This window comes from Scomber japonicus, chromosome 1 (assembly GCF_027409825.1).
Source record: "Scomber japonicus isolate fScoJap1 chromosome 1, fScoJap1.pri, whole genome shotgun sequence".
NCBI lineage: Eukaryota > Metazoa > Chordata > Actinopteri > Scombriformes > Scombridae > Scomber > Scomber japonicus.
This window is the reverse complement of record NC_070578.1, coordinates 35,747,577-35,774,682: the sequence shown is the minus strand read 5'-3', so window position 1 is coordinate 35,774,682 and position 27,106 is coordinate 35,747,577. Positions and strand designations below refer to the sequence as shown.

At 41.5% G+C, this 27,106-nt stretch overlaps 3 protein-coding genes across 3 annotated transcripts; 1 reads left to right on the top strand and 2 right to left on the bottom strand.

The window, feature by feature from the left end:
- Positions 1-90: 90 nt before the first annotated feature.
- On the bottom strand, positions 91-7,378 carry mfap1 (microfibril associated protein 1). The gene is made up of 8 exons (XM_053315022.1): positions 7,198-7,378; positions 5,292-5,508; positions 5,068-5,206; positions 4,402-4,589; positions 3,659-3,928; positions 3,419-3,578; positions 2,696-2,785; positions 91-762 (listed from the first exon to the last, which is right to left on the bottom strand). Exons 1-8 carry the CDS (start codon positions 7,277-7,279, stop codon positions 583-585), a joined length of 1,326 nt encoding a protein of 441 aa, XP_053170997.1. The 5' UTR covers positions 7,280-7,378; the 3' UTR covers positions 91-582.
- Positions 7,379-8,415: 1,037 nt separating this feature from the next.
- Positions 8,416-10,711, bottom strand: hddc3 (HD domain containing 3). Its single transcript, XM_053315307.1, has 4 exons — positions 10,489-10,711; positions 9,996-10,051; positions 9,599-9,839; positions 8,416-8,610 (listed from the first exon to the last, which is right to left on the bottom strand). The coding sequence occupies exons 1-4, from the start codon at positions 10,598-10,600 to the stop codon at positions 8,480-8,482; spliced, it is 540 nt and encodes a 179-aa protein (XP_053171282.1). The 5' UTR covers positions 10,601-10,711; the 3' UTR covers positions 8,416-8,479.
- A 5-nt stretch (positions 10,712-10,716) lies between these two features.
- vps33b (VPS33B late endosome and lysosome associated) lies at positions 10,717-26,221 on the top strand. The gene is made up of 24 exons (XM_053314306.1): positions 10,717-10,787; positions 11,080-11,198; positions 13,275-13,355; positions 13,498-13,559; positions 13,702-13,751; positions 14,465-14,532; positions 15,745-15,790; positions 15,886-15,980; positions 17,073-17,177; positions 17,874-17,964; positions 18,181-18,258; positions 19,382-19,455; positions 19,576-19,662; positions 19,750-19,840; positions 20,484-20,558; positions 20,705-20,769; positions 21,649-21,703; positions 21,792-21,838; positions 22,906-23,038; positions 24,106-24,179; positions 24,309-24,410; positions 24,902-24,977; positions 25,296-25,415; positions 25,969-26,221. Exons 2-24 carry the CDS (start codon positions 11,103-11,105, stop codon positions 26,046-26,048), a joined length of 1,851 nt encoding a protein of 616 aa, XP_053170281.1. The 5' UTR covers positions 10,717-10,787; positions 11,080-11,102; the 3' UTR covers positions 26,049-26,221.
- The last annotated feature ends 885 nt before the right edge of the window (positions 26,222-27,106 follow it).

Genomic DNA, 27,106 nt, shown 5'->3' with positions numbered 1-27,106 from the left:
TTTTTTTTTAAATAAAAGTTGATATTTGCCATCATTCCCGTACCGTTTGTTCCTTTCTTTTCTTTTTGTCTGTAAAAAAAAAGTTCTGGAAATGGTTGAAAATACAAGTTTTATTCACATACAAGTTACAACGTGTACTTTCATGAATATCGAAAAGAGAGAGAGAGAGAAAAAAAAACTATAACGCAAGAAATCGATACAAGAAATGTGCTAATTGAAGCTGATATTTACAGAATGACATCACACCCTGCTGCTGAAGCTCTCCGAGGGTCGTGATCGTTAAGTTACAGATAATAAAAAGGTGATTTCACTCCTTTATTCTTTACATTTCCTTCTCAGAAATGCAGAAATTTTAGCTATTAAAGTAAAAAAAAAGCTGTCACGTTATTAATCTGCAGCTTAAATAACTTCAAGTCTTTTTAAACGGTGCTTTTTTTCTTTCCTGGTGAATAAAAATTTCATCAATATGATCCCGACAGTAGAATCAGTCACTGTGCTGCTGCTGCTTTTTTTTCCTTTTAACAAAATAAAAGTCCAGTTCCTTCTCCGAGTGGCCAAGCGTCACACGTCCTTTTGAATGAATTAAGTCTTCCTCTTCTTCACTGTGGGCCGGTCGAACACGTCTCTCACGCCGGCCGCCTTCTGCTTGAAGAACTTGCTGTTCTGAGCGCTCTCCTGAGCCCAGGCCGAGTCGAACGACGTGGTGTCCTGGTCCACCAGGTGGGTGTATTTAGTGCGGCCGGACCGCCCAAAGTTCTTGACCTTTAGGAGGGGAAAAACAAAAAGGAGGTTAAATCAGAAGTTAAAAGGTTTATCCTCTACTCTGATTATGTTGTGTTGATGTTAACCTTGAATGTTATCTGATGGCTAACTTCCAGAAGTATCTACAGAACCACGACTGCTACAGTTCAAGGAACCGATGCACTGATAGTGAAACTCTGGGCCAGTGTTGCCAACTCCTCAGTAAGGAAAGTAGCTATAGGTTGTCCTAAAAGTCGCTAGAAGTCACTAAATGACATCATCGCCTAATTTGCATAATTACCATTTGCATGTTATTGTAATGGCCGCTGTAGGAGAGAGGGATAACGTCTTGGGAGAGACAAAAAGTGAGTTAAAAAACCCTAAATATATTAAAAACTACACATGAGCTTTCTTATGTTGATTCTTGGTTTGTTTGTTTTTTAAAATGTAAATAAATTTTGTTCTGTATTGTTAAATGTTAGAATATCAAATTGAATCAAAAGACTGTTATGCAGGGTAGATGCGGAGGGGTTTGGGGTGTGGGTCTCCTCTCTGCTCTGACTGCAGCTGTGCGAGGCCACTGTGAACCTGACCGCCTGTGAGTGCTTTGGGACAGGGGAGGGGCTCACGGCAGCACCCACTACTCGTTGAGGACAGTAACGATACATGCTTTCACTTCAAAGTCTCCAATAACACCAGAAAAAGTCGCTAGATTAGTCGCTAGTCGCTTTTGAGGAAAAAAGTCGCTATGAGGGTTTGGAAAGTCGCCAGATTTAGCGAGAAAGTCGCCAAGTTGGCAACACTGTACTGGGCCGATACTGATATTTACAGATACTGATTTTTTTTATTTATTTGTTGGTGATGATGTTTTATTGTTATTTATTCCACAGGGAAACAAAGAAATCATTTTTAAAATAAAGAAAAAAAGTGATTCAGTCCATTATTACACTATGTTTGAATGAGCACAGATACAAATTCCTAAAATGATCTTTTATAATTAATAACTGCTTCAAAATCCTTTCAGCCTGCGACACAATTTCCTGTTTAATAAGAAGAATTTTCTGTATATGTACCATATCTACTATTACTGTTGCAACTACTGTCTGAGTCTGACCGCAATTAACCAGAACATTGGCCACTGACATCAATGAATTGTCTCTTATTCACCGATAGGCCGATGTTAGTCAACAAGGGGAATATTGGCTGATATAGTAATGCATCCCCAGTTCAAGGTAGCAGTCACTCAGCGCAAGGCCAGATCCCAAATCAGGCTCCTCTCCCCTCACCCTATCCACTCCCCCTTAGTTCGCAATATTAAGTACAAATTCCTAAAACAATCTTTAATAATTTTCTTTTCGATAAACAACTGCTTCAAAATTCCTTCAGCCTGCGACACAATTACCTGTTTAATAAGAGGAACTTTCTGTACTTCCATATCTACTGTTACTGTTGCTACTACTGTCTGAGTCTGACCGCAATTAACCAGAACATCGGCCACTGACATCGGAGAATGATAGGCCGATGTTAGTCAACAAGGGGAATACTGGCTGACATATTAATGCATTCACAGTTCAAGGTAGCAGTCACTCAGTCAAAGGTCAGATCCCAAATCAGGCCCCTCTCCCCTCTCCCCTCTCCCTTAGTCCGCAATATTAAAAATATTTACCTCATGTCTCATTCTCAATGTTTTAGATGAGTGTGTGTGTGTGTGTGTGTTCACAGTGGAAAAGACAAGGCACCTTATAAAGGCTGTATAAACTGTGTGAAATAGCATAACAGCAGCTATCTGTTGCCATGGTGACGGCTGCTTCCTTGTTTTCCAGTAGCAAGTGGGGTCCCATAAATTGTCCGTTTACAATGAACTTTAATAACCTTTTCCCATGTTTCCCCTCCTCTAGTGTTTGGGAGGAGCGTTACATTTAATGCAGGGTTAACTACGACATGTGACACTGACCTGCATGACTTTGGGTAAGATGGTTTTGTTGAAGTGATCCTCCAGAGTCGGAGCGCTGAAGTCTCTCTTGTACACGTCCTCCTCTCCATCCTGCAACACAACATATCATTTATTATCAGGTTTATTTCCACAGTTAGAGAGATCAGCGATGGAAACGAATGACTTCCTGTCTGCAGTACGATAACAAATATAACTTTACAAAAAGGAAAAATTAAAGGAGCAATGCAACACAAAGGAAGAAGGAAGGTAGGAGGGAGGAAGAAAGGAAAAGAGGAAGGAAGCTGTGGTTAATGTCTAGTTTACTTGATTAGAACTATGTAAAGATCATGGTTTGGGTTAAAATGATCACTGGAGACAAGTTTTCATATTCCTTTAAAGATATGCAACCTTTGTTGTCATGGCAACAGTGAACATGACGACTAACTGACATGAGCAAGATTAAAGAGATTAGAGTTTCTAAATGTCGGTTTCGATTATTTTTAGATTAATTGCCCAGCCCTAGTATTTGGTCAAAAATGTTGTGATATTTGATTTTGTCCCTATTGACCAAATAATACTTGATGAATGGATAAACACTGATCAGAGCTGTGGTATAAAAAATGACAGAAAAGAGAAGTTGAGACCGTTTCCTGGATGATTTTAAATGAATGTTAAAGCTCTTTAACGTCGTCTGCTGAGATGTTTTCTGTGTATCTGTCTCGTGTGATCTCGGCAGTGACTCACCATGAAGAAAGCTCCTCTGTGATAATACTTCTGCAGGAACTTGTATTTTCCTTTGCTGGCTTTGTTGGTGATGAGTTTGCCGTTGTTCCGCAGCTCGGCCCTCCTCTCCTCCTCCGTCAGGTTGTGGAATCTGTCGATCTCCGCCTTCTCCTTCTCCATGCTGCAGGACGAACACCATCTCATTAACATCCTCATCTATAAAAAAAATCTATCTATCTTTTATAATCATCCTTTACTCACGTCTCTCTGGCCTCTCTGTCCCTCTTGATACGTTTCAGCTCGCGGACCTTCCACGCCTCGTACTCCTCCTCCTCGTTCTCTCCGTCCGTGTCCAGAGCGTCCAGGGCGGCCAGCGTGCGTCGGTTCTCCTCGAACTCCTTCTTGGCTTCCTCCTCCACGATCTTGAGGGTGTAGCGCCGTCGCTCCTCCGCCTGCTTCTTGGCTTCGGCCTCCAGCTCTTTCTGCTTCAGCTCCTCCGCCTCGCGCTCCGCCACCGTTATTCTGTCCTTTCTAAAGATGAAAAAAAAAAAAAACCACACACAGAGATGATGAGAAAAATGTGATTTCTATGTTGATGCTTTATATTCATGGTTATTGTGAGCAAATAAAAAGATAGATTTAGGTATTTTATTTGCTAAAAGACACAGTCTTCCTGTTTTTTTTTCCATCTGTCTTTCACAACTTCCTTCCATCCTTCCTTTCTTTTCTTCTTTCCTCTCTCTCCTTCCTTCGATCTGTCCTTCCTCCCTTCCATCTTTCCTTTCTTCCATTCATCTTTCATTCCTCCCATCCGTCCTTTCTTTCTTTGCGTTCCTTCCATCTTTTTAATGGACCAGCCCACATCAGATCAAATTGGGCTGTATGTGTGTATGAATTGCTCATCTTGCCAACTCTTATTTGTGACTGACTATTAAAGCATTCTTATCTGTTTTCTTCTATTTCTTTATCAACTCATCGTTAAACCGGTTTATTCAGGCTCTTACTTGCGGATGAAAACTGGTTTGAGTCGCGGCTCTGCTTCGTCCTCGCTGTCTGTGTACTCTTCATATTCCGACTCGGACTCTGTCTCCGCCCCGGACTTCCCTTCCTCCTCCACCTCCATGACCTCCATCTCTTCGTTCTTTCGCTCGGTGGCTCGCTGCCGCATCATCGCTCGCCGCCTCTCGATTTCCTGCACAGAGCGACAACGTCCACATTAAAAAAGGAAGGGAGGAAGAAGGAAGGAAGGAAGGAAAGAAGGAAGGAAAGGAGGAAGGAAGGGAGGAAGAAGAAAGGAAAGGAGGGAGGGAGGAAGGAAGGAAAGAAGGAAGGAAGGTAGGAGGGAGGAAAGAGAGAGAAGGAGGGAGGGAGGAAGGGGGAAGGGAGGAAGGACAGAAGGAAGGAAGAAAGGGGGGTGGAGTAAGGAAAGGAGGAAAGAGAGAGGAAAGAAAGAAAGAGACGGAGGGAGGAAGGAAGGACAGACAGAAGGAAGGATGGAAGGGAGGGAAGGAAAGGAAGGAAAGAAGGAGGGAGGAAGGACAGACGGAAGGAAGGGGGGAAGAAGGAAGGATGGAGGAGAGGAAGAGGGAAGGAAAGGAGGGAACAGTCAAAACAGACGGGGGTCGATTTGACCCGGGAGGACGACAGGAAGTTTAAGCACAGATACGAACCTCATCATCGACTTCTTCTTCCTCCTCCTCTTCCTCCTCGCTGCTCTCCTCACGTTCCGGGTGCCACGTTCCTTCATCAGAGTCTTCGCTGCTCTCTACGACGACTTCAGGCTCCGCGATCTGTCGGTGCCTCGCCAGCCTGAAGAGAAAGACGTCGAGTCAGCACATTTAGCTCCACAAATTAAAAGTCGTTTCTGAAAGGGTTAAACTCTTAAGCGCGGTACCTCTCCTCCACGTCCTCAGAGACGCGGTTGAGCAGACGTTTGAGACGCGGGTCGGACACTTCCTCTTCCTCCACTTCCAGCTCCGGCTCTGCTTCCTTCCCCTTCTTCACAAACTGGAAGTCCTCTTCTTCCTCGTCCGACGACTCCATCGGAGCGTAGTCGGGACGTTTACCCGACACGTACCTCTTCACTTTCACCTTCTCCATGGAGAGCTCGCCTGAGAAGTGACACATTATTGATATGTAGCTTAGTGAAAGAGAGGTGTTCCCTGTTTCCTTATTATAAAGAAGTTTGATGAAATCTCTCAAACGTCATAAGACAGAGCTGTTCAGTACAACAACTCTGCAAGAAAGTTCATTTTATCATTCATACTGACGTTTTTGGTAAGACTGGTTCAGTTAAACGTGTTTTTGGTTGGTTCAAAATTAATAAATAATAAAAAACACACATTTTTATTAACAGAGTAGACGTCATTTCTTCTATTCTGTGCCTATTAACAGGTGTTTTGCCCAAGATCACATATTAGAAGATATCAAAAAGCTAAAAGTATAGATGTTGATGATTAGTATATTCATATTAAATGAATCTACAGATCATTGACATGGTAATAGTGAAGGGGTCCAAGTTCATGCAGCCTGTCAGTTTATATCTATTATCTTTGATATTGAAGTAGGCCATTCCTAATTCAAAACTTTTCCAAATCATTAACCTAATTCTAAATTTACAGGCCTGAGAAAACAGTTTTTCTCATTACATAACTTTTTCAGGAATTTCATGACCATGGGAAGCCTCTGACCTGAGTATCAGATAACATTGAATCTAATACACTACTTTGAAAGTCAGATGAGTCTTAAAGGACACGTTTGCAATTTTAAAAAGTGTCTTTAAAGCAGCAGTCAGGTGTCCATATAGACAGTGAAAGAGGTTTTCTTCGCTGTAATCATTCCTCCTGTTCATACTGACTATTAAAATATCTACTTTAAAATGTGCTTTCAATGTAAAGTGATGGAGGACAAAATCCACAGTGAGTCCACACAGTCATTTAAAAGTCTCTGATCAGCTTCTATTGAGCTTCAGCAGTGTGAGTTACTATAGTTATTATAGTTACTATGGTAACAGTGTGAGTTACTATAGTTATTATAGTTACTATGGTAACAGTGTGAGTTAGTCATATCAAGTGGTATCTGACACATTTACAGTCTTTTTAGCATCAGATTCCCTCTTGGTGTTTCCTGTTGAGCTGTGGTGGAAGTATAGTAACAAAAAGACTTTGCTACTAAAAACACTGTAACGCTGAAACGTTTTTGCACAGGTGGACTGTGGATTTAATCCTCCATCACTTACACTGTAAGAGCATTATGAAGGGATCTTGTAATGGTCAGTATGAACAGGAGAAATGATTACACCAAGAAAAAATGCTTTAATGTTCATTTGGGCTCCTGACTGTTGGTTTAAGACACTTGAACATTTGTGAGCTCAACATTTAACATTCATGAATTCAGCTTATATGCTTCATCAGGACCTAACAGGTGTTACATTGCATTTGATTGGCAGCAGCCTGGAAACATAAGCAACCAGTCCTGTAACTATCCAAAACTCAAATGTTGTTAAATCCTGATTATCTTCTAAAGGTCAGTATGAACAGGAGGAATGATTACAGCAAGAAAAACTGCTTTAATGTTCATTTGGGCTCCTGATTCTTTAACATAGCTTAATTAAAAAATACAATTTGTCCTTTTGACATGTAGTTAAGTTTAAGTATAAAGTAGCACAACATCGACATAATGTTACTCTAGTAAATCAGGTTAAATAGCAGCTGATCTCCTCATCTGCTGGTGTTATTATTGATTTTAAGTGAAGCTAACTGTTAGCAGCTAATGCTAGTTAGCTACTTAGCATTATTTACCTTTCTCGTTGCGGACCGGAACCGCTCCAGCCGTGGACTGGATCGGTGGCAGCTTCATGTTGAGGGCTTCGCGACTAGACATGTTTGCCTGGTCGATAGTTTCTCCTGGATATCAGAGAAATGTTATATATCACTCAGAAAACAAACAAGAAACGAAGCTAGCTCGTTGTTGCTGCTTCCCACAAACGGAAGTCTAGTGGTGGGACAGGAAGTGGGTTTTTGTTCCGACACTAGTTTCCTCCCGAGCAGCCGGAACCATTCTTCTTCTTCATCATCGTCAATCTTCTTCTTCTTCTTCTTCTTCTGGTTTTAAATCCAGCTTTTGGCGCATTACCGCCACCATCTGCTCTGGAGTGTAAACCAGAAACTCCACTTACAATCTACCGCCAGGGGTGTCAAATCTGCGGCCCGCGGGCTAGAACCGGCCCGCCGAGGGGTGCAATCCGGCCCACTTTCCTTCCTGTCTTCTGTCCCTTTTCCTTCCTTCCATCTTTTCTTCCTTCTCCTCCTTCTTTCCCTTCCTTCCTTCTATCTGTCCTCCCTTCCTTCCTTCCTCCCTTGATATACATTTATATACAGTCCATAATTTATATATGGTGCAATGAGAGGAATACACCACACTTTTATTTATTGTTTCTGTTTAGTTAAGTTTGCTTTAGTTTAGTTTGGATATGAAATATAAATAGATACGCACATAACATAAATTGCAGCAATGTAATATAAAGTGGTGATTAAATAGTAGATATAATAGAAAAGAAAGAAAAGATAAAATAGAATGAAAGAAGAAAGAAAGAAAAGAGAAAAATGACCCAAAAAAAGAAATAAAGGGAAAAATGACAGAACAAAGGAAGAAAGAAAAAATAGAAAGAAAGAAACAAACAAAAGAAAAAAGAAATGAAAGAAAGAAAAATGACAAAAAGAAAGAAAAAATAGAAAGAAAGAAAAGAACAAAGAATGAAACAAAAAGAAAAGAAGGAAAATTTTATTAAAGTTCAACAGATAAACATCAGTATATAGTAAATAGCATCATATAGCATGGCATTTATGTAATTAATTTAATTTTATGTGTTGCATCCTTTAATGAAATAAATATATTTTTAACTTTTTTCCTCCTCTCTTAGTTTTTCATGTTTTAAGTGTCAGAAACGTTATAAATATGTTATTAACAGACAATAAAAATGAACACAATCATCACCAAACTTAAAGAAATATGATTTATTTCTGTGATACATATATAAACGGATATACGGAAGTTAAATAGCGTCTTGTCCTCGTTGTGTGGTCAGAACTGAACGCCTCTCTGTTTGAACAGCTCCTCTAGTTTCTCCTCCAGAGCCGAGTTGGTTCCTTTCAGGCCTTTCACCACCTCAGAGGCCCACACGAAATACTCCTGGACCCGCTCTGATGTCCAACCTGCAACACACACACACACACACAGACACACACACACCACACGCGCGCGCACGCACGCACACACAGACACACACACACACAGACACACCACACCACACACACACACACACACACACACACACAGACACACACACACCACACGCGCGCGCACGCACGCACACACAGACACACACACACACAGACACACCACACCACACACAGACACACACACACCACACGCGCACGCACGCACGCACACACACACACACACACACAGACACACCACACCACACACACACACACCACACACACACACACACACACACATACACACACACACACACACACACACACATACACACACACAGAGCACTGTTTAACTTTCATCTCCTCTTATGTGTTTTAACCTTTGTGTCGTTCTCCTGGGTGAAATTAACCCCGTCTGTTTTGACTGTCTTTCCTCCCTCCCTTCCTTCCTTCCTTCCCTCCCTCCTTCCTTCCTCCCTCCTTTTCTTCCTTCCTTCCTTTCCTCCTTCCTTTCCTTCCTTCTTCCTCCCTCCCTCCTTTTTGTCCTTCTTTCCTTCCCCCCTACCTTCCTTCATCTCTCTGTCCTTCTTTCCTCCCTTCCTCTTTTCCTTTCTCCCTCCTTCCTTCTTTCCTCCCTCCCTCCCTCTTTTCCTTTCCTCCTCATTTTCTTCCTTCTTACTTTCCTTCCTTCCATCCTTCCCCCCTTCCTTCCTTCCTTGACTCGAGGACAACAGGAGGGTTAATGTAAATACCTTTTTTTCTCTTGTTCCAGCTTTTCAAATGTGAGAATTTGATGCTTTTAATAGATTTAGTTGAGATAAATTATTAAATGTACAGAAGTTTGATTAATAGATCAAAGAATCTGCAAATTGATAATAAAAGATAACCATTAGTTGCAGGACTAACGGTTTCAGATTGGATAAACTATTAAAAATGAGACAGTGACAAAGTGCTAAAATCAGTGAGAGAGGAGATGACTGACCGACAGGCGTGCATCGGTTCAGGTCCCTCAGGTTGTACAGTTTGTCGGCCAGTTTGACCAGTTTGGCTTGTCGGCTGCTGTGGGCCGCGTGCTCCACCTGCTGACGCTTCCTCTCCAGTTTGGGCAGACTCTTATCGTCCGTCACTTCCTGAACGATGCGAGCCACGACCGGCCCGAACTTGGCCTCCAGCTCGGCAGGAGTGGTGTCTGTGTCCTCCACGGTGTCATGGAGCAGAGCGGCCTGCAGACACACACACACACACACACACACACACACACACACACACACACACACACACACACACACACACACACACACACACACACACACACACACACACACACAGTGTCAGAGATATGATTTGAAAGCATGAACTGTTAAGATCTGTCGTCATACCTGTAAAACCTCGATGTCTGTGATTCCTCCTTCATAGCTGAGGATCCTGGCCACTCCTTAAAAGTACACACACACACACACACACACACACACACACACAGAGCTGTGAGACATATATTACACACTACTTACTACATCACTCATAATACTGCAGTACTTTTCTGTAATACTTTAACTACATCACCCATAATACTGCATACTACATCACTCATAATACTGCAGTACTTTTACTGTAATACTTTCACTACATCACTCATAATACTGCAGTACTTTTACTGTAATACTGCATACTACACCACTCATAATACTGCAGTACTTTTACTGTAATACTACATACTACATCACTCATAATACTGCAGTACTTTTACTGTAATACTGCATACTACATCACTCATAATACTGCAGTACTTTTACTGTAATACTGCATACTATATCACTCATAATACTGCAGTACTTTTACTGTAATACTTTCACTACATCACTCAGTGTTTACCTATTGGGTGATTGACGTACGGCGTCGCCTCTGCGTCTTTACGTCGCTGGTTACGGTGTTTCTCTGCAGCGAAGTTAACCGTCTCCACCAATAACGCAGCGTCTGTATTCATGGTGATAGATGAGCATGTAGTAGCACTTAATGTGGTTGTATTTAGTGTAATTATAACTAACTATATTTCAGGTATCTCCTTCCTGTCTCCTCCTAACACCTGTCTCCAGTGTTGCGGTCCGTTTGTTGTTGTGTCCGGTGGGAAACAGCTGATCATCAGTTCCGCTTATGTTGCGCTACGGAAGCAGGTAACACTTACAGACAACCAATCACCTCTTTAATCATGTTTTTACTAAATATACACACCCTAATTTTGGTGATTAGTTTCCTATTGATGCCATGTGACATCCACTTTAATGTCAATGTGTTTAACTCTACTTTAAATTATTAAAATATGTCTGATCGGAAGGGTGTGTTTTTAGCCTGTGAGCTACTGTAGTGCTACGTGTCTCTGCTGGTTGTAGCTTCTCTCTCTCTCTCTCTCTCTCTCTATCTTGTTATTACATTTCAGGAGTTTATGTGTGTTTTATTAATGTCTAGTAGGTGAGTGATTGTGCTCCAGCATGGCTCACAGTGCCAGGAGAGATTGCCCGGAGCTGCCTGACTTCTTTATGCTGAAGAGGCTGGCCAGAGATCAGCTGATCTACCTGCTGGAACAGGTGGGAACTAATCACTTATATACAAGCAGCATATATTTAATGGTGTTTTTGTACAGGAATTGTATGCACTCATTGGATTTTTATCTATGGATTAACATGCATATTGCTAAAACGCTTATTTTTCTAGATATTAAGAGTACTATCATGAAATTCAAAGATACAACATCACAATAATACACCAGGACATTTAAAATATCAATCTACCTGCTGGGACAGGTGGGAACAAACAACCAGGGATGTTATCATGTTATTTATTGGTGTTTTATACATGAAATTAATGCACTCATTGGATTATTATCTATGGATTAACATGCACATATATATTTATAAATCTGAGGGATAATATGTTAAAGTAGAAATTCTTATATCCAACATGGACCTTAGATATTAAGAGTACAATCATGAAATCCGAAAATACACCACCACAATTTAAGATAATAATTTTAAAATAATACATCAGGACAGTTAAAATAGCAGTGTAATTGCAGATTTCATCATAAACGTATGAGCCTAACCTGTAAACACGCCCTAACCTGACTTCTATAAGCTCCTCTCATCTTTTAAAAACTGGGTGTGTATCAGATGACTCTCCTACAAACACGTCAGCACTGTTAAAAAGAAAAGAAACTTCACACTGGCCCTTGTTTCATAGTTATTATATTTATGTTGACTATTGTTATGTGAGTATTTAGGAGTATTTAGGAGTATATATTTATAATATTGTACATATAAATGCAGCTTCTGTTGTTTTTACTATAAGCTGTACTGATAGCGGTCCCACCCTTATTGAGTGGGTTGGGTTTGTACTTAATGTTCAGTTAAGACCAGGGTTATTATAGTTAACTACAACTAAAACAATATTTAATTCACTGAAATAAAAAAATAAAAATGATAGTTTTAAAAAAATACATGAAAACTAACTAAAACTTAGTCAATTCCTCAAAATCAAAACTAAACTAAAACTACTTAATCACTTGTTGAACTAACTAAAACTAAACTGAAACAATAAAACTAAGAAAAACTAAATAAAAATAAAAACTAATAAACATTATAAAACTATAATAAGACTGAAAATGCAGCTTTTTACTCTGCTAATCTGACAAATAGCTCCAATTTAATAGACACAGGAAGTGAGTTTTTAGTGGATGGGTGTGACAGGAGATTTCATTAATTATGAATCAAGAATCATGAATCTCAAATCATCTAGAGCTTTAAAACTAAAGGAACCTTACGTGTTTTTTTGCTTTGTCATTTTATTTAGCTCTGTCTTTGTGTGTGTGTGTGTGTGTGTGTGTGTGTGGTGTGTAACAGCAGAAAAATGCTCAAGTGCTAATACCTCATAATGTACTTACTCACCGTCCTCCCCCCTCCTCTCTCTCTCTCTCTCTCTCTCTCTCTCTGTGTGTGTGTGTGTGTGGTGTGCGTGTGCGTGTGCATGTGTATTGGTGTGGTGTGTGGTGTGGTGTGCGTGTGTGTGTGTGTGATTCTCTGTATTTGAGGGTTTAGTGATATAAAGTATAAAGTGTGTGTGTGAGGATAATAAATATATATATATGTCTTCCTTTGATGACGACTGAATGTGATTGTATGGAAGTTTCGAGCAATTTTAAACCGATCAAATTTATGTGATTTCATTTTTTAGAAGGAATGACAAATATGTTGAAAGCTTATTTGGGGTGGCTGTGGCTCAGGAGGTAGAGCGGTCGTCCTCCAATGGAAGATTGGCAGTTCGATTCCCGGCTCCTCCAGTCCACATGTCGATGCGTCCTTGGGCAAGACACTTAACCCTAAATTGCTCCTGTTGCTATGCCAACGGTGTATGAATGAGAAAGAATGGTTAACTTCCTCCTGATGAGCAGCTTGGCACCCTGCGTGGTAGCTCCTGCCATCAGTGTATGAATGTGTGAAAAAAAAGGGTGAATGACTTGTCATGTAAAGCGCTTTGAGTGGTCGCACAGACTAGAAAGGCGCTATATAAGTACAGTCCATTTACCATTTGTATTATGTTCACTTCAATAAAAAAGATATTGTCTCAAGATTTCTCCTTTACTCCTCTCTCTGCTCTTCATCACACAGCTTCCCGGTAAGAAGGATCTCTTCATCGAGGCGGATTTGATGAGTCCGCTGGATCGTATCGCCAACGTTTCAACACTAAAGGTGAAACTCATCACATTACTTTTTTTTTTTACATTACTTACATTTCATTTCTGACTTTACTGTCATGAAAACTGCAGCTGTAATGTTTTTTCTTTTTTTCAAATATTGTTTCTGTTTGTTGTTTTTTTTTAAACTTTTACAGCAACATGAAGTCGACAAACTCTACAAGGTTGAATATAAACCAATAATCAGCACTTCAGATCAGTGAGTCCTAACATATGAACACACACACACACACGCACGCACACACACACACACACACACACACACACACACACACACACACACACACACACACACACACACACACTCAGCTATGTGACTGTGTGACATTAATGTTTTACAGGCTTTGTTTTCTGATCCGGCCGAGAATACAAACTGTGAAATGGATATGTGGTGAGTAAATGTTCGGATATTATAATTAGTCTTTCTTTTAACCCCTCTATTGTCCTCGGGTCAAGGAAGTAAGGAAGTAAGGAAGGAAGGAAGGAAGGAAGGAAGGGAGGGAGGAAGAAGGAAAGGAAGGAAGGAAAGATGGGAGGAAGAAGGAAGGAAAGGAGGGAGGGAGGAAGGAACGAAGGAAGAAGGAATGAAAGGAGGGAGGAAGAAAGAAGGAAAGGAGGGAAGAAGGAAGGAAAGGAGGGAGGGAGGAAGGAACGAAGAAAGAAGGAAGGAAAGGAGGGAGGGAGGAAGGAAGGGAGGAAGAAGGAAGGAAAGAAGAAAGGAAGGGAGGAAGGAACGAAGGAAGAAGGAAAGGAGGGAAGGAAGGAGAAAGGAAGGAAGGAAAGGAGGAAGGGAGGAAAGGAAGGTAGGAAGGAAGGACAGACAGGGTCAATTTGACCCGAGAGGACAACACAAAGGTTAAATTAAGTATTCAGTTAAAGCTCAAGAGTATCATTTAGTATCTATTTAATTTAAGGTTGTTATTCGGAGTCTGAAGAGAAAACTGCCAGCAAGTCTCAGTCTGAGTTTGCAGCAGGTCAAACTTTACAATTAAGAAGAACCACCTCTTTTTTTTTTTTTTACTTAGCTATAATTGATCATATTGTTTCTCCACCCACAGATGAACCTTCAGACTGTTTCATGCTTTCTATTCCTTCTTCTTCCAGATATGGTCAACGCAGACAAGGCAGCAGGAAAGTTTAGAAGATACAAGATAATATTTACCCCTCAGAAGGTATTTACCGCTCTGCTGTGATTTCTTTATTTCTTTATTTCTTATACTCATATACACATTTAAACAGAGAGATGTACATATGGGACAGAAAAAAGGTGGGACAGATATGTTGAACACAAAACAAACACATAACAGACATAGTTACCAGGCATCCATTGTCAAGATACATAGTACTTCTGAGTCAGTTAGTGTTTAAACATCTTTCATACAGCATCCATTTCTTCCACTTAGTCACAAAGATACTTTCCCTCATTCTCTCCATGGTGCAAACCTCTCTCATGATTTATAGCCACTGAGTTATACTGGGTGGTTTAGCCTTGCACCAGTTTCATTGTTATTGCTTTTTTGCATGTGATCAATAATATTTTGGTTAAAATCTCTTTTTCCAGTACACAGTCATTCAAACTTCCAAGATACATAACTCTACATTCCCTAGGTATTACATATCCCAAAATGTCTTTAACCCTCCTGTTGTGCTCCCGGGTCAAATTGACCCATCTGTTTTGACTCTTCCTTCCTTCCTTCCCTCCTTTCCTTCCCTCCTTCCTTCCTCCTTTCCTTCCTTCCTCCTTTCCTTCCTTCCTTCCTCCCTTCTTCCTTCCTTCCTCCCTCCCTTCTTTCCTTCCTTCCTTCCTCCTTTCCTTACTTCCCTTCTTCCCTCCTTTCCTTCCTTCCTTCCTTCCTTCCCTCCCTCCTTTCCTTCCTTCCTCCCTCCTTTCCTTCCATCCCTTCTTCCCTCCTTTCCTTCCTTCCTTCCTTCCTCCCTCCTTCCCTTCTTCCTTCCTTCCTTCCTTCCTCCTTTCCTTCCATCCCTTCTTCCCTCCTTTCCTTCCTTCCTTCCTCCTTTCCTTACTTCCCTTCTTCCCTCCTTTCCTTCCCTCCTTTCCTTCCTTCCTTCCTCCTTTCCTTCCTTCCTTCCTCTCTTCCTCCATCTCCCTCCCTTCCCTCCCTCCCTCCCTCCCTCCCTCCCTCTCTCCTTTCCTTCCTTCTTCCTCCCTTCCTTGACTCGAACACAACAGGAGGGTTAATTATGTTATGAGCATTTTCCCAAAATGAGTTGAGTTCATGACACCTCCAGAAGATGTGTGTATGATTTGCTTCTCTTTCTCCACAAAGCCGCCAGCATGAATGTTGAGAACCAGTTTGTTTTGATTTCTTAATTTGGATTGAAATGATTGATATTTAACCAGCTGTTCTTCTTCTATGATCCAGTTTTATGCATGTGAGGCGGTTCTGGAGGAGCAGGGGATCTTCGGAGGTAGGCGGCCATCTTTGATTTTTTAAAGATGATGATCAGACTCTGTGAAAAGAAACGTGAATCTTATTTTTGTGTTGTTTTTTTTTTCTTCTCAGATGTGACGACAGACGAATGGGCTTTCTACCTCCTCCCGCTGGACGATGACATCATCAGTCTGGAGCTCCCCGAATTCTTTAGAGACAACTTTCTGGTAAGTGACGCACATTGTGTTGTGTTTCCCTTCCGTTAAGAGACAAATGTTCATAATTTAATTAAAAAACTGAGTAAGAATTAAAAGAGAAGATCAGAAAAATGGCCTCTCTCCCTCCCTCCTTCCCTCCTTCCTTCCCTCCTTCCTTCCTCTCTCCCTCCTTCTTTCCTTTCCTCCTTCCTTTCTCCCTCTCTCCTTCTTTCCTTCCGTCCTTCCTTCCTCCCTTCCTCCCTCCCTCCTTCTTTCCTTCCCTCCTACCTTCCTTCCTTCCTTTCCTTCATCCCTTCCTCTTTTCCTTTCTCCCTCCCTCCTTCCTTCCTTCCTTCCTTCCTTCCTTCCTTCCTTCCTTCCTTCCTTCCTTCCTTCCTTTCCTCCGACCTTCCTTCCCTCCGTCCTTCCTTCCTCCTTTCCTTCCTTCCCTCCTCCCTTCCTTCCTCCATTCCCTTCCTTCCTTGACTCGAGGACAACAGGAGGGTTAAGTGATATAAACTATATTTTGGAGCATCATGAATTCAACTCCTGTTATCAGTGCTGACTAAAAATTGATTTCACGTATCTGAAGTTCATCTGGAAGTCTGCTCATGCCGTGTTATTAACATGTAATCAAACTCACAGTATGCCGTTTATAACCACATTATTCCACCTCATCACACTGGAACTAGATTTAACTTTACATAGCATAACCCTCCTGTTGTCCTCAAGTCAAGGAAGGAAAGGAGAGAGGGAGGAAGGAAGGAATGAAGGAAGGAAGGAAGGAAGAAGGCAAGGAAGGAAGGGAGGGAGAAAGGAAGAGAGGAAGGAAGGATGGAAGGAAGGACGGAGGGAGGGAGGGAGGGAAGAAGGAAGGAAGGGGGGAGGAAGGAAAGAGAAAAGGAGGAAGGAAAGAAGGTAGGAGGGAGGGAGGGAGAAAGGAAAAAAGGAAGGATGGAAGGGAGGAAGAAGGAAAGGAGGGAGAAAGGAAAGGAGGACAGAGGAAAGAAGAAAGGAAGGGAGGAAAGAAGGGCAGAAGGAAGGGAGGAAAGAAGGAACAGTCAAAAAAGAGGAGAAGGAGGAGGACGACAGGAAGGTAAAACATTGTGTGTGTTTCTGCAGGCGGGGGATCAGCGCTGGGTGAGAACAGCTGGCAGCGCTCTGCACCTCCTTCACTCCCTCTACGGCCCGTTCTCTAAGGTCTACGGGATCGGACGATGTGCAAAGGTAAAAAAAAAGAAAAATGACCATCATGTCATATTGAACTCTTCCGATCCTCTGAGTGATGTATTGAAGGATTGTGCTGCGGTTCATTCTGCTTGTCTGACGTTAGGTGGTGGAGGAAGGGAGGAAGAAGGAAGGAAGGAAGAAAGGAAGGGAGGAGGGAAGGAAGGAAGAAAGGAAGGGAGGAAGAAGGGAGGAAGGAAGAAGGGAAGGAAGAGAAGGAGGGAGAAAGGAAGGAGGGAAGAAAGGAAGGGAGGAAGAACGATGAAGGAAGGAAGGAAGGAAGGAAGGAGGGAAGAAGGACAGAGGAAGGAAAGAGTTAAGGAGGGAGGGAGGGAGGAAAGAACAAAGGGAGGAAGGAGGGAAGAAGGACAGAGGAAGGAAAGAGTGAAGGAGGGAGGGAGGGAGGAAAGAACAAAGGGAGAAAGGAAATGAAGGAAGGAGGGAAGGAAAGAAGGAGGGAAGAATAGGGGGTGGAGGAAGTACAGATGGATGGAAGGAAGAAGGAAGGAAAGGAGGAAGGAAGGAGGGAGGGAGGGAGAAAAGAAAAGAAGAAGGAAGAAAAGAAGGACAGAGGAAGTAAAAAGGAGGGAGGGAGGAAAGAAGGAAGGGAGGAAGGAAAGGAAGAAGGGAAGAATAGGGGTGAAAGAAAATACAGATGATTGATATTTTATATTCATTGTGCTTGTGTGACGTTAGATGGCGTACGAGTCGTGGAGGGATCAGGTGGCGGAGGGAGAGCAACCGGCTCAGAAAGCTGAAATAGGAAATGTATTTCTCATTGATAGAGGTGAGGAGCCTCATTCACTTCACACTTCAGAGGATGATATACTTGTTTTATCCCTATTAGAAATGTAAATAAGTTAGTTTCATTATAAGCTGACCTGCTGATTCTTTTCTTGGTTAATAGTTTAGTCAATAAAGGAAGGAAGGACGGAGGGAGGGAGGGAAGAAGGATGGAAGGAAGGTAGGATTTCTGATTAATCAGCTGTCTTTATGTTTTCAGACGTGGACTTCGTCACTCCTCTGTGCTCGCAAGTTGTGTATGAAGGACTCGTGGACGATATATTTAAAATCAAATGTGGTGAGTATCAAAGCAAGCCTGTGGAGAGTAAATCTGTCGGCATGGAGACGCCGTCCACAGACTCCACACCAACACTGTGTCTGTGTAGAAAACGTAGTGTGAGCACCAGGAAGGGTTCTGCTTGTGTGTCTATGCATGAGGCGTTCAGGTACAGTGTTGAGCGTAGGTCACCTGTGTTTTTAGAGCAGTCAGAGCTTAATACAGTACTTGGAAAAACAGAGGAAAATAGACTTATAGAAAGAAAGAAGAAAGAAAACCATTAACATAATATAAAGATGGAAAATAAAATGAGTAATAATAGTAAAAATAGTACATAGTAAAAGTAGCTAAAACATAGAATATATAAAATCAAGTAAAATACAATATTACAAGCAGTAGTACTTCAGCATGAAAGAGGTACAGATGACTGAAAAAAGTAGCTTAGACGCTTTCAGTGGAGACACGATGTAAACCTAAAGAATCTGAAAATGCTGTTTATGAGAATGACACGAACACATCGGGGGGTTTTCAGATTGCTTTAACCCTCCTGTCGTCCTCCTGGGTCAAATTGACCCCATCTCTTTTGACTGTTCCTTCTTTCCTTCCTTCCTTCTTTCCTCCCTTCCTTCCCTCCTTCCTTGCTTCCTTCCTTCCTTCCTTCCTCCTTTCCTTTCTCCCTTCCTTCCTTCTCTCCTTGTCCTCCCGGGTCAAATTGACCCCATCTCTTTTGACTGTTTCTTCTTTCCCTCCTTACTCCTTTCCATCCTCAATCCTTCCTTCCTTCCTCCCTCCCTTCCTTCCTTCCTTCCTTCCTTCCTTCCTTCCTTCCTTCCTTCCTTCCTCCCTTCCTTCCTTCCTTCCTTCCTCCTTTCCTTTCTCCCTTCCTTCCTTCTCTCCTTACTTCCTTCCTTACTTCCTCCCTTCCTTCCTTCCTTCCTCCTTTCCTTTCTCCCTTCCTTCCTTCTCTCCTTACTTCCTTCCTCTTTTCCTCCCTCCCTCCTTACTCCTTTCCATCCTCAATCCTTCTTTCCTCCTTTCTTCCCTTCCTCCTTTCCTCCCTTCCTCCCTTCCTTCCTTCCTCCTTTCCTCATGCTTGGGTGTCCGAGTTGTCGTCTCATGGCAGCGTTTCGTTTCTCTCCTGCAGGTTGTGTGGAGTTTGGACCTGAAGTTACATCGTCTGACAAAAGTTTAAAAGTCATGTTGAACTCTCAGGACAAGGTAGGACTAGAATCTCGATGAATGAGAAGTTCAATTATTCATTTATTATTAGAAGCTGTTTTTCCTCCATGTTTGATGAACTGTGATTTCCTGTTAAATATTTCTTTTGATCTCTTTCAGGTTTTCAATGAAATCAGAAACGAGCATTTCTCCAACGTGTTCAGCTTCCTCAGTCAGAAAGCGAGGAACCTCCAGACTGCTTACGATGTGAGTCAACGTTCATCACCTTCATCCATCGACCGTTGAAACCAAGTTGACTCTGAAACTGAAACCTCTTTTTTCTCTCCTCTGCAGAAGCGTCGGGGGATGGACATAAAGCAGATGAAGACGTTCGTGTCGGAGGAACTTAAAGGGTTAAAACAGGAACATCGGCTCCTGAGCCTTCGTGAGTGTTTGAACGTCATCAGATTATAAATTTAATATCTTTTTTTTTGCAGAGCTGCTTTTGCTTGAAGTGATGTGAACAGCTGTATCTTCTTTCTTTCCATCTTTCCTTCCTTCTTTCCTTCCTTCCTCCCTCCTTCTTCCCTTCCCTCCTTCTTTCCTTCCTCTCTCCCTCCTTCTTTCCTTCCTCCCTCCCTCCTTCTTTCCTTCCCTCCTACCTTCCTCCCTCCCTTCCTTCCTCCCTCCCTCCCTCCCTCCTTCTTTCCTTTCCTCCTTCCTTCCTCCCTCCCTTCCTTCCTTTCTCCCTTCCTTCCTTCCTCCCTCCTTTCCTTCCTTCCCTCCTCCCTTCCTTCCTTCCTTCCTTCCTCCCTCCTTCTTTCCTTCCCTCCTTTCTTCCTTCCTCCCTTCCTTCCTTCTTTCCTTCCCTCCTTCCTTCCTTTCTCTCTCCCTCCTTCTTTCCTTCCCTCCTTCCTGTCTCCCTTCCTTCCTTCCTCCCTCCTTCTTTCCTTCCTTCCTCCCTGCTTTCCTCCCTCCTTCCTTCCTTTCTTCCTTCCTTCCTCCCTCCCTTCTTTCCTTCCTTCCCTCCTCCCTTCCTTCCTCCTTTCCTTCCTTCCCTCCTTCCTCCCTTCTGCTTGCTCTTCCAGACATCGGCGCCAGTGAATCGATAATGAAGAAGAAAACGAAGCAGGATTTCCAGGAGATGCTGAAGACAGAACACTGTGAGATTTACTCTGCCTCATATTACAACAGGAAGTAGCTCCGTTATGACCTCGCTAATTATCACAGGAAGCAGTTAGTGCCTGCAGCGTTAATTCACTTATATTTATATTTGCTCATATTGTCTGGATGTTTTGTTTTCTTCCAGCGTTACTTGAAGGATTCGAACTCCGTGAATGCATTTCTTTCATAGAGGAGCACATCAACAGACAGGTGGGTTTGAGTAAGGAGAGTCAGTAGAATATATATGAAGTACAATAGTAGGATCCTGAAACACAACAAACTCCTCTGTGACATTTTAAAGGACTGTTTAGTACTCCAGCTACAGGAAGACCTGCAGCAGATCATTAAGAAATTAAGAAAGCACAGTTGGATTATCGGCTCTCCTCTCCCAAATTAGAGAGACATCCACTTGAGTCGTCTTCACAAAATGGGCCACAAACATCATGAATGGCGCCTCACACACACACACACACACACACACACACACACACACACACACACACACACACACACACACACACACATATTTTGGGATTAAGTGCAATATTATTGAGCCTACATGCTACTACTACACCTTACTTTTTATTAGGGCTGGGTATCACCAATCCAAGTACCCTTAAAGTGAAGTACCAATACCCAGTCCTAGTATTTATGTATCCATTTAATCCTCCTATTGTCCTCGAGTCAAGGAAGGACGGAATGAAAGGAAGGAAAGGAGGGAGGAAAGAAGGGAGGCAAGGAAGGAAAGAAGGAAAAGAGGAAGGAAGGAAAGAAGGACAGGAAAGAAAGAAGGGGGGATAAAAGAAAGAGAGAAGGAAAGAAAGGAGGGAGGAAGAAGGAAGGAAAGAAGGGAGGATGGAGAAAAGAAGGAAGGAAGGGAGGAAGGAAAGGAGGAAAGGAGGAAAGAAGGAACAGTCAAAACAGACGGGGTCATTTTGACCCGGGAGGACGACAGGAAGGTTAATTAAAGATACATCTTTATGGGAATGCTAAATTAAGTTTTGTTGTATTTTTATGTGCAGATAAAAGTATCTATACGCTAGAAAATACTTCTCTCATCAGCTTCCTGTTTCCTTTCTTTCCTTCAAGGTCTCAATGATTGAAAGTCTGAGACTGCTTTGTCTTTTATCCATCACAGAAAACGGTGAGTTGTCTCCATCTATATTTAACACTGACTCCAGTTATTCTCATCATGTATCAAAGTAACAACCATGATGTTATTTTTCTTACAGGACTCCTTTCAAAAGATTACCGGTCATTAAAAGCACAGTTTCTACAGGTGAGACTCAAACATCTGTCTGAGAAAGTCAACGGTTCCTAAACTCTTCCTTAAAAATTAGACACAGCAAAGAATGTAGAAGTCGTGAAAGCAAGACTTTAGTTATTTTAAGAAATCAAATATTGTCAGATATTTTCCATACTGGACATTTCTCAAGCTGTATGATTTTACTGGACTGCATTAGCACTGAAAACTGAAACAACTGTTTAATTCTCCCAAATAAAGTAGCTGGATTCATTTTCATACGAAGCCAAGTAATTATATATTCATATTCTTTTCCTTAAAGCGCTTATAATCCATATTTTATCATATCAGCGTATGAGCTGACTAGGGCTGTCAAACGATACATTTTTTTAATCGAGATTAATCACAGAATTTCCGTAGTTAATCACGATTAATCGCGTTTTGAATTGCATGTTTAAAATCCTGTTATTTTACATTTGAAGGCAGTTTTAAGCCCATAATGTAAAGCATTTCTTACCAGAGTGTCTTAACTGGGAATCAATCACGGCTCTGCTGCGACTCCCACACTCCAAAATGGTCCTTTGGTGGAGCTGAGGCTCGCTTGGCTGCACCTGGGTGTTTAGCGTGGAGGTGCTAACTCAAACTCCACGTACTCCGGTGGTAGTTAAACTCCGTTTGACACAGGTTGCATTTTACTTTTGACTTGTCAACTGAAGCGTCTGGAAGTGTTTTAAATTTAAACAAGCCGTTCAAAAGTCCAGTAGCTCTCTTACTTTCCATCAGTGCGGTAGGTTTACTGCAGGAGGCCACTTCAAAGCATAGCGCTACAGCTAGAGGAGCCGTCTACGGGGGAGTAGAAGGGACAAAAAGGCTTGCAACATTAAAATGCGATTTAAAAAAAATTAACGCATTATGGATTGCATTAATCTAATTGCGATTAACGTGTAAACACTGACAGCCCTAGAGCTGACATATAGTGATGAACCTACAGACTATTATCAGTGAGTCCTGAATTGTAAACCGCTCCCCTGCTCGTCCTTTAACACGTATATCGAAGCCGCTGCTCTCCTGTGTCTCTAACTCTGTCTCTGATTGGCTCTCAGAGTTACGGAGTGGAGCACCTGCTCACATTTTACAACCTGAGGCAGTTGGGTCTGCTGGTGGAGCAGCAGCCGGGGGAAACGCTCACTGTCATGGAAACCAAAGTGGGCAAACTGGTCAACGACAGAACTGCAGGTGAAAATCTACACTATCGCTCATTCTGAAGAAATGGCTGAATTATTTTTATTATGTGAATGTAGACGATGTTCTTCTCCTTCCTTCCATCTGTCCTTCCTTCCTTTCTTCCTTCTGTCCTTCCTTCCATCTGTCCTTCCTCCCTTTCTTCCTTCTGTCTTTCCTTCCATCTGTCCTTCCTCCCTTTCTTCCTTCTGTCCTTCCTTCCTTTCTTCCTTCTGTCCTTCCTTCTTTTTTTCCTTCTGTCCTTCCTTCCTTTCTTCCTTCTGTCCTTCCTTCCTTTCTTCCTTCTGTCCTTCCTTCCTTTCTTCCTTCTGTCCTTCCTCGCTTTCTTCCTTCTGTCCTTCCTTCCTTTCTTCCTTCTGTCCTTCCTTCCTTTCTTCCTTCTGTTCTTCCTTCCTTCTTTCTTTCCTTCCATCTGTCTGTCCTTCTTCCCTCCTTCCTTTTGCCTGTCTTTCCTTCTTTCCCATCTTATTTCCTTCCTTTCTTCCTTCTTTCCTTCCATCTCTTTAATGATCCGGCCCACATGAGATCAAATTGGTCTGTATGTGGCCCTTAAATGAAAATGAGTTTGACACACCTGGTTTATAGCCTTTTTATTTTTAGAATATTTATTTTGATGTTTTAAAATGTTGTTCTACTTTATTTTATGTCATTTTATTATGATTATCATTATTATAATATTAATCATTCCATAAGTTTTATTTTCTTATCATAATTCATTCATTTCTTTGTCTTTTAATATGTTTTTTAACCCTAGTTTTTATTTCTCTTTCTCTTATCTTCATTTATTTATTTATTTTCTATTATTTATTTTACTTTATTTAAATGTTTTAAAATGTCTATCATTCTTATTTTCTTTCACATACATTGGTCTCCTTTTTTTCCTTTTTCTTTGTAATTTGTTCATTTTCTTTATGTCGTCTACACTTGTTCTGTCTTATTATCAGCTTTCCAATTAACTGTGAAGCACTTTAAACTACATTAACCTTTATGAAAGCTGCTGTATAAGTACATATTGATTGATTGACTTTAACTGTCCTGATCCCCACTTATTTATTTTCCAGGAAAGCTGACTGATGCCTTTTCCTCTTTGGCAAAAAAGAGCAATTTCAGGGCGTTGAGCAAAAAACTCAACCTGGTAAACTATTAACAACTTTTCTCTTATATTAAATAAAGCTCTTTCATTATGTTACATTATGTACTTTATCCTTTTACTAACTGAAAATGCTACATGTAGTAATAATGTATTCATATATTTGTTTTAAAGGTGCCAAAGTCAGATGACGAGTACGACCTGCGAGTCCCTAAAGACATGGCGTACATCTTCAGCGGAGCCTACGTCCCTCTGAGCTGCAAACTCATCGAGCAGGTCGATAAATCAGATGGATTATTTTATTTAATTCAACATGATCTGAATTTATTTATCTGTGATTTCACTCATTGTGTGTGTGTGTGTTTGTGTGTGTGTGTGTGTGTGTGTGTGTGTGTGTGTGTGTGTGTGTGTGTGTGTGTGTGTGTGTGTGTGTGTGTGTATATGTGTGTGAGTGTGTATATGTGTGTGTGTGTTGATTTCTCTGTGATTTGTCTCATTTTCTGTGTGTGTGTGTGTGTGTGTGTGTGTGTGTGTGTGTGTGTGTGTGTGTGTGTGTGTGTGTGTGTGTGTGTGTGTGTGTGTGTGTATATGTGTGTGAGTGTGTATATGTGTGTGTGTGTTGATTTCTCTGTGATTTGTCTCATTTTCTGTGTGTGTGTGTGTGTGTGTGTGTGTGTGTGTGTGTGTGTGTGTGTGTGTGTGTGTGTGTGTGTATATGTGTGTTTGTGTGTGTGTGTGTGTGTGTGTGTGTGTGTGTGTGTGTGTAGGTGTTGGAGCGAGACGGCTGGACGGGGCTCGATGAAGTCACCAGGCTGCTGAACTGTCCTGATTTTGCTGCTACAGGTTAGATCAGCAGATGAGATCCCTTCCTTCCTCCCTTCCTTCTTCCCTCCCTTCCTCCCTTCCTTCCGTCTTTCCTCAGTCCTTCCTTCCTTCTTTCCTCCCTTCCTTCCTTCTCTCCTTACTTCCTTCCTCTTTTCCTCCCTCCTTCCTTACTCCATTCCATCCTCAATCCTTCCTTCCTTCCTTCCTTCCTTCCTTCCTACCTTCCTTCCTTCCTTCCTTCCTTCCTTCCTTCCTTCCTTCCTCCTGTAACCCAGCGAAGAGAAGAGAAGAGTGAATCCACATGTAGTTGCTGATGTTTTTCTGTCTCACCATCAGCCAACAACGGACCGGATGTAAAAGCAAAGAGCGACTCTCAGCGCATCATCCTGGTCATGTTCCTCGGCGGCTGCACTTTCTCTGAGATTTCAGCTCTACGTTTTCTGGGCAGAGAGAGAGGTAAAGATGAGCTGAATGATGAGACTGAAACGTTTAGGCTTAGTTACATCTGAAGTCAGACCTTTAAGATTTTCCTTTATGGGTCACTAGTTTCCTAATAGTTTCCTAGGAAGTATGCTGAAAAACAAGATTTTTATAGTAGAGAATATGAATTGACTTGAATGAGAAGTTCAATTTAAACTCAAATAAACATTAATTTATTATTCATTTATTATTGGCAGCTATTTTCTCCATGTATGTATGAATTATGTGCTTGAATATGAACAAAACTGAGCTGCTGTGCACTAATTAAAAGACTCAGAAGTTACACTAACACATGATTTGAATTAATAAACTGGTAGTGAACCATACTGAACACTCATTTCCATTCATTAATGTCATCTTTCCACAAAACTACTTTGAAATTATTCAACAATTACAGACCCATAAAAATTAAGCATTACAGATTAAATCTCCTGTTTTTCACATGTGGTTAATTTATGGAAATCAATGAATTCGACTCAGAAGACAAATTATATTAACAACCATCGCTGTTTTTTTGTTGTTGTTGCAGGTTATAAATTTATTGTGGTAACAACTGCGATTACAAACAGTTCAAGACTCCTCGAAGCTTTGTTAGGCAACCATGAATGAAGCCTGTCAGCACTTCCCAATGGACACAAACCGGAGACATTCCTGCAGTCACTTGTCATGCATTCCCTCCAGCGCTGCCATTATCAGATGGAAAATGTCGACTATTATGGTCTGTGTCTGACAGCGGATGAACTGTAAAAGATGTGTAAAGTGAATAAATGTTTTTTAACACATATGATGCTTATTTTCTTTCATGTAGTTACTGGTACAACTAAGTTCTGCTTTTGTCAGCTAGGATAAGTTTTCAGAGTCAGAAACAGGTTTATTGCCACGTCGGTTTTGCACATGTAAGGAATTAGCCTTGGTGTTGTTGTACAAAAATGCATTTAAAAGTTGATGTAAAGTTTATATGAGGCTTCAGCAGTGTGAGTTAGTCATATCAAGTGGATATCTGACACATTTACAGTCTTTTTAGCATCAGATTCCCTCTTAGTGTTTCCTGTTGAGCTGTGGTGGAAGTATAGTAACAAAAAGAGGAACTTTGGCACTAAAAACACTAACTCATTTGAATGCTGAAGCTTCATATTAGCTTCAGATCAACTTTTAAATACTTTTTTTTTTAGCACAGAAGGAGTACTGTGGATTTTGTCCTCCACCTTTTACATTGTAAGTGCATTATGAAGGCATCTTCTAATGGTCAGTATGAACAGGAATGACCACAGCAAGAAAAACAGGTTTCAGTAATCATCGGGTCTAACTGACTATTCCTTTAAAACAGGCTTGAAAAACTATGAACCTGTCCTTTTTAATCTAAAACTATATAAAACAATCATAAACATCATGTGTCTTTAATTTTATCATCGCACCAACAGAAACGCATTGTTGCATAGTGACAGAATGCTCCTACGTCGTCACACCCTTAAAGGAAACCGGTGCGTTTGTTTTATTTAATGAGTAACTCCGGAATGGGCGGTGTCCTTGGAGACCGTTGAGGAGTAACTACGTATACAGTTACTCTCCAACGGCCGGCGGCGGCGGGGTGAACTCAACAAGCGCTCCTCCCAGAACTAGCCAATAAGAGAGCAGAGTGCTGCCTGTGTGCGTGTTTTGAACTGTGT

Coding starts and splice junctions, on each gene's coding strand:
- mfap1 (XM_053315022.1), bottom strand. CDS start 7,279: ATGTCTAGTCGCGAAGCCCTCAACATGAAGCTGCCACCGATCCAGTCC. Junction 5,207..5,291: donor TCTGAGGACGTGGAGGAGAG/GTACCGCGCTTA, acceptor CTTTCTCTTCAG/GCTGGCGAGGCACCGACAGA. Junction 2,786..3,418: donor ACAGAGGAGCTTTCTTCATG/GTGAGTCACTGC, acceptor GTTGTGTTGCAG/GATGGAGAGGAGGACGTGTA.
- hddc3 (XM_053315307.1), bottom strand. CDS start 10,600: ATGAATACAGACGCTGCGTTATTGGTGGAGACGGTTAACTTCGCTGCA. Junction 10,052..10,488: donor GTACGTCAATCACCCAATAG/GTAAACACTGAG, acceptor TGTACTTTTAAG/GAGTGGCCAGGATCCTCAGC. Junction 8,611..9,598: donor GAACCGATGCACGCCTGTCG/GTCAGTCATCTC, acceptor TGTGTGTTGCAG/GTTGGACATCAGAGCGGGTC.
- vps33b (XM_053314306.1), top strand. CDS start 11,103: ATGGCTCACAGTGCCAGGAGAGATTGCCCGGAGCTGCCTGACTTCTTT. Junction 15,981..17,072: donor TCTTTAGAGACAACTTTCTG/GTAAGTGACGCA, acceptor GTGTTTCTGCAG/GCGGGGGATCAGCGCTGGGT. Junction 20,559..20,704: donor GATGCTGAAGACAGAACACT/GTGAGATTTACT, acceptor GTTTTCTTCCAG/CGTTACTTGAAGGATTCGAA.